This window comes from Athene cunicularia, assembly GCF_003259725.1.
Source record: "Athene cunicularia isolate RWA chromosome 3 unlocalized genomic scaffold, athCun1 chr3_part1, whole genome shotgun sequence".
In the NCBI taxonomy this organism is placed as follows: Eukaryota; Metazoa; Chordata; class Aves; order Strigiformes; family Strigidae; genus Athene; species Athene cunicularia.
The window spans coordinates 50,258,719-50,265,111 of record NW_020799097.1 but is presented as its reverse complement, the minus strand read 5'-3'; the positions used below and the strand labels follow the sequence as shown (position 1 = coordinate 50,265,111).

The window sequence follows — 6,393 nt, the reverse complement described above, 5'->3', positions numbered from 1 at the left end:
GGGGGGGGGGGGCTTTCATCACACCATGTACTCTTTTTTGCCAATGTAAAAAAATAAGATAATAGTTGAAATGTTCCTTAGCATCACAAAGGAGTAAAACAATAAATCATAAATAAAACTGTCTCAAGGAAAACAGACTAATAAGTTAAGCATGCGGAGTATCCCACATAATTAATTATTATAACTCTGATGTGCTAGAAAAATCGCAACTTTAATATCAATCTATAAAATTTGCTATCTTAATTCTCATTATTTCATATAATTTTCACATGATAAATTATAATATCTTGTAAACTATAACATTTCTGAATATAAATGATTGATGTTTCCATGTATTTCATTAATTAAACTTTATCATTACTTGTTTTATTAACAGGAAAAGCAGCCGGCATTGCTGATTTATGCATCAGTCCCACAGAGCTGCGGTATCGGCTGGGGGAGTTTGGACAGTACTGTCCCGTCAGCCTCGCAGAAAAGGGTGAATTGGTTGACTGCTCTGTAACACCATCACTGCAGTTCGCTGCAGAATTTCGAGGACACTATTACAAAATGGCTTCACAGGAAGAACTGGACGTAAGTGTCAAAAAGCAGGTCAAAAAGCAGGTCGAGAGGGGATTAACGGGAAGAGGCAACATTGTTGCTTAGATTCTTTGATTCCATACAGAAACAAGCAGTGTGCACTCTGAACTAAGACTAGTGTTGGTAGTATTCAAGCTTTTGTTCTGTATACTTGTGCTATCAAACATCTAGGCAGACAAAATGCAGCAGAGGGTCCATTCAAACCAAAGTTCCTACTACAGATTCTCATAGATCAAATATTCATTTTAAAACAATTATTTCCTCCTTTTCTCCATCTGTTTTGGGGAGACTGGGGGTAGAGAATGTCTAATGATAGCAATGGACAGTGATGGATGGTGGGTGGATAGTGATGACTTCAACTGAGTGTGGGTTGGCAAATAAATTACCCAAGAGCAGCAGCAGTGCCAGTACAGTAAGAGAGGTGTAGAAGAAACAAGTATCTAAATTGTGTGAGCTAGTCCTCTGGAATTTGACTAACAGCCTTACAGTACTTCTTTCATTACAAAAACATCTGATTTCTTTTTCTACAGAAATTCTTGAGCAGACCAGAGGTTTATGTGCCACCACTGGCACCTCACCCTCTCCCACCCCCAGAGATGCTACCAAAGAAACTGACTGCAGCAGATGTGAAGGCCTTATTCCCTGTAAGGGCTGAAATGCAGGGGCACTGTCCAGTCACTTACCTAGATGGAAAACAGAGGTACATCACTGCAGTTTTCACCATCTGAATTACAGGCTATGTGTCCTATATTAACACATTAATGAGGAAACACTTTCAAAGTACTTTTTAATAGTGTTCAGGGTTTGGACAGGAAAAGCAGTTCTCTACATTGTGCCTGTGGCTTTGGAAATCAATGTAAAATCACCTTTTGAAACTCATGTGGCTACAGGTTCTCCAAGGATCTGTGTTGGCTTACTGTATTTTGTGGTGAAGACTGCTTGGATATAGTTTCGACTCTTCTCTATCATAAGCCTTCAAAAGTTCAAACAAATCTCACAAAACCTTAGTAGATATAAAACTAGCTATTATGATTTTTATGAGATCCATAAAGCTCCACCATAAAATCCCACTGATTTCCTCGGTGTGCAGAAATTTCTCATCAAGGTAGAACCACAATAGCCAATCTTATGCTGTCCCTTCTTAATTTTCTGAAGAACTACAATTGGCATCTTAACTAGAGGAGCTCTACAGAAGCACTATAAAAGCCCCTTAATAAGGAGATCTTCAAGCAGAGACTCTCTTAGATTTTGAGCCTTTTAACTGTCAGTCACATGGTGGAAACCTGGATGATCCAATTGCTACTTTTTTGTAGTTCCCATATTGCTAAATTACCAGAAGGCTCCCAGTAGCTCATGAATTTACATTGCACAAATGATGTTTTACATTTCCTGTGAATTAATAGTTTTTCTTGCTCTGTCTTCTCAGATATGAAGCTTTGGTGCCTGGCAACATCGAGTATGCAGCAAAATATCAAGATAAGTTATATATTTTTGAAAGTGAAGAAAAACTTCTGAAGTTTATGAGGTGAATATACTAACTGCATTTTAATCTTTAATCACGTCACTGCTTATACATCATAAAAGCACTTACTTTTTATCTGGTTAGGTTACCAGAGAAGTACTGGAATCTGAAGCTTCCACGTAAACTCCCTCCAATAAAGAAGCCAATACTACTCACTGCGCTTCCTTTGGCTGGATACCTTGAACAGGCCAGTTTTTGCTTTTCTATTTCAAAACATGATTTTGCAATATATAGTATATCCCACCCAGTTTATTTCATTTTTAATGCAATATGAGTCTAATGTTTATTAATGGGATTATATTAAATTGAAAATTGTGTACATACAACTGAGAGGAATTTTTTTAAAAGCTTTAAAATAATGTATATTTGTAGCTTTAATGGAAAAAATGCAAATAAGGCCATCAGAGGGTAATAATAAACTGCAATATTATAGAAAGGATTTTATGACTCTTGTTTATCATATCTTGTAAGATTACATTTTTCTTTGATTAACACCAGGATAGACACAAGCCTACCTGGAATCATTTAAGGATAGCTGGTTACATTTTGAGACATGAATATTAAGTAAAAAATTATTCATGGTCACTTCCCTCCCTATTTTATACTATTTGTTATCTTCTCCAATTTACAAACTTAGATATCATTCTATATTGTTACATTTGCATGACAACCAGATCAGGCTTTGAACATATTTTTGTTCTAGATTTCTGTAATGGTCTTCTAAAACTGTTTTCTTTCTTTAGGGAGCAGCAACTTCTCTAATAAAAGCTCTGAATGAAGTAGGCTGCTTAAAGCCAAAGTTTCCATTCCTAAGTGTAAAAAAAACTGCTCTGCTATTTGTCGCATGCCATTTAAAAGGTAACGTATAAAGTAATACGCTATAAAAATAATGAATTATATAAATGCAGTAAACCATCTGATACAACACTGATAATCAATCTGTGTAGTTTTCTTATATCCAACTTAGGAAAATACTATTATGTACTGAACTAAGTACACACTGTCAACTTTCTTGGAAATGTATAAGGATCAGGGAGGAAAATAAGGTTAATAGGATAGGTAGATAGGTAAACGATCTCTCACAAATCATGAAACTTTAACAACACTTTATCAGCAACAACCTGATGGCCTTGAAAACATTTCCAACATGCACTGTTGGAGTTTTTAAATGGAAAGTAAAATGTTATAATCTGTGTGGTACTACATTTTAAACTAGACCTAGACAACCTGAATTGTCTTAAAAATTGACTAAAATTACTGTAATAAAAGTCTGCTGAAATACTACCTGAGGAATGGTTTAGGTACCGAAATGCTTGCCTTTTTTTCAACTGTATCAGGTGGTCAAATAGAACTTATTAACAAACCTTGCCTTTCAGGTAACCTGAAGACAACTTTCTGATCATACACATCTCCAACACATCAGCTAAATATGTAAATGAGAGGCCTGTTTGTATTGAAAAACAGCCTAAGTGAACACAGGACACCTGTTATTTTCAAAAAAAGCCCTTCTTTTGCATGGGCTCAGTACCGGTACACTGTTACACGCTACAAAACAACAGATATCCATGCAGATTTAATTAGATTTTTAAGTTTTTAGCACAGAGAAATGAAACATTATTTATCAGTCTGCTTACTTCTGAAATCATCTGGGAAGATCTGACTATTGATGTGATTCAGAGCATCAGTGTGTTGATTATTTTAAACTGTTTTTATTTAATCAACAGCCCAATCAACCACCTTACTTTTCCATAACAAAGATAAACAGTCCAAAATTAAAATTAGGTCATTTGTACTCAGCCCACAAAATAATGATAAAGCAAAACATTTCATGGTGCTACCAGAGGTTAGAACTACTTCACTGAGGAAGGTTGTCACAGCTTTGTCTCCTGTGTTCATATTTGCTATTTTTTAGAACTTCTGCTTGGGGTTTTTTGCAGTCCAAGATAGCAGTTGCAGCTAATAATATATAACAGTTTGCAATCAGCCTAAATACTGTCAGCTTTCAGGATGTGAACAGTCTAATTTACAGCTCTGCTGTAGCTTTGGTCTGGTTTCCAGTACTGCTGGAGGTTTCTAGAGCAAGACTGCTGCTTTTTCAGCCCACCAGTTTTGCTTTTTATAAGCCAACCTGTTTGGTGGGTGAACTTTACCTTGCCTTTTGTTATTTACAATTCTTACTTATTCTTTTCGATAATGACCATCTTTATTATTTGTCTGAAGTTCATCACATCCTGTCTTTCCTCATGCAGTTTCCAGAGCCCTCCAGAATTTTCTTGAACCATCACAGATTTTTGCTAGCATAGCTTTGTTAAGGAAGACCACTGAACAGTGGAGGCACATGATAAGCCCCTGTATAAATGTACAGTTCTTAAGCCAGCAGAACTGCTTTTATACTGTAGTTTGTTTCATCCACAAAAGGCTGTTTTCATTCTTTTGTTAGCACAGCTTTGCTAACATAACAATGTCCACGCTAGGAATGCTTTGCTCATATATTGCATCATTAAATCATTCTTAGCACTGGATGATGAACTGGAAAGGTTTTGCAAGTGCACAAATCTCTTCTCCTCATGCAGTGATGAACAGTTTGACATAGGAATCCTGGCAAATGAGTAATCTTCTTTTAACACTGGGTAGAACTGCTTCCAGCTTTCAGACACAGCATTCCAGTACACTGAAAAATCTCTTTTGCAAATGCAGCATTTATTACTGTCTGTCTCTTCAGAGTAATCACACCATCCTTGATCAAAAACTTGATCAAAGTGCTTCATGCTGTGGTCCCTTGGAAATTTTTTACATCCTATTTCTGTCTGAAGTAAGACTTTCTCAGCTTCAACTTATATCACTCTATAATCTCACATTTAAATAGGGGCCAAGAAACAGTGTTTCAGTTGCTCCTGCAGCTTTTCTAACAATACTGGACTGCTTTCAGTATCCGAGAAGAGAAGATATAGGTGATCAATCATAAATGCAGAGAGATTTACTCCTGGAAAAAAAGAGTAGGAAACTATACATCACTAGAGTGATTTAGTGCCCTTTCAAACTTGACTGCTGCAAGAGATCTACGTACAGCTATGCTTTAAAAACCACTCGGAAGCTGTTGAATGCAGTTGTATACAATTTAAAGCTGGAAGGCTGGAGTGTCTCACAGCACAGTTCTTCATGGAGTCCAGTTTTTGTAATGAGATAGGGCAGAGAGGTAAAAAAGAAAAGAAAAGAAACAATACTATCCTCTTTGCGAAACTCTTGGCCTTGATACTTTCTTCCTCCTCTGAACTATGTCAGCTCTTTATTTTTTATGGGTAAAGCATTAGGCCGTAGAACAACTGTGCCAACATAGCACGTAGCAGGCCAGCGCCAGCCATGCTGTGGCTGGGCTATCCCCACACAGAACCATTTTGGGGTATGTGCCCCGTTAGCCAAATTTGCCATTGCCTGGAGTATCACCAGCCCCTCTCAGCCCGAGGAATGGGAAGTCAATGGCAGTCGAGTGCATGTTTGTTGTTTCTTTGTTTGCAAAAGCTTTGAGCAACCTGATCTAGTGGCAGGTGTCCCTGCCCATGTCAGGGGGGTTGGAACTCGATGACCTTTAAGGTGCCTTCCAACCTGAACCGTTCTCCTGAACCTCAATCACCGTGATTCAGTGATCCTTCTGAGTATCAGTACCCCTTTGGGGTTAGGAACTTTAAAGTACCCGCCTTGATTTGTTGGTTGGGCACCAATGGGCGACACTCATGGCAGTTTTATCAGTACCAAGGATAAAACCAGCAGGTGTAGGCTTGATCCCTTTTAAAATTTGTGTGATGTAATTCCACAAAGTTAACAGGGAACACTAACATCCCGCTTAACTTCTTGCAGCGCACAACCCCAGGAGCTCGGCGCCGGCGCGGCAGATGTACCGGAGGAAGCTGGCGCAGCTGATGGAACGCTGCCAGCTCGTCCCCTACCTGGGGGCAGCCATGGCCGGACCCTACAAGGAGCCGCGGCGCCGGCCGCCGGGCTTTGACGGCAGGCTGCAGGCTTTTCTCTCCCTCAAAGACGCCCGCCCCGGTTTTCTGTAGCGTGGGCTGCGTGTTTCCTCCCCACCCCCCGTATTTCCTTTGGTTAACGCAAGGAGCGTCGCCATCAGCCGCCTGCGCTGCTGCAAAGCGGTCGGTGAGCAGCGTCACGCTTTCTAGGACCAGTTTCTTTACTACGAAACCTTACAATTAAAACCTCTGAAGTTACGCTTCGTTTAACGCTCATGGCGGTAGCGCACGCGTGGGGCAGCGCGCGGGAGGAGGCGGGGCCGAGCG

General features: G+C 39.4%; 2 protein-coding genes across 4 annotated transcripts in view; both read left to right on the top strand.

Moving 5' to 3' along the window:
• The window catches only part of AK9 (adenylate kinase 9), a 69,415-nt gene extending 63,090 nt beyond the window's left edge, over positions 1–6,325 (top strand). Inside the window, exons 32-37 of the mRNA XM_026844369.1 lie at positions 377–573; positions 1,110–1,279; positions 2,006–2,104; positions 2,186–2,288; positions 2,845–2,959; positions 5,957–6,325. Of these exons, the coding sequence (XP_026700170.1) occupies positions 377–573; positions 1,110–1,279; positions 2,006–2,104; positions 2,186–2,288; positions 2,845–2,959; positions 5,957–6,159 (887 nt within the window). The 3' untranslated portion in view covers positions 6,160–6,325. The remainder of the gene's footprint in view (positions 1–376; positions 574–1,109; positions 1,280–2,005; positions 2,105–2,185; positions 2,289–2,844; positions 2,960–5,956) is intronic.
• ZBTB24 (zinc finger and BTB domain containing 24) overlaps positions 6,175–6,393 on the top strand; it is an 11,353-nt gene continuing 11,134 nt past the window's right edge. For all 3 annotated transcript variants that reach the window (XR_003397968.1, XR_003397967.1, XM_026844370.1), the window contains exon 1: positions 6,175–6,253. The gene's annotated coding sequence lies outside the window, so the exon portion shown is untranslated. The remainder of the gene's footprint in view (positions 6,254–6,393) is intronic.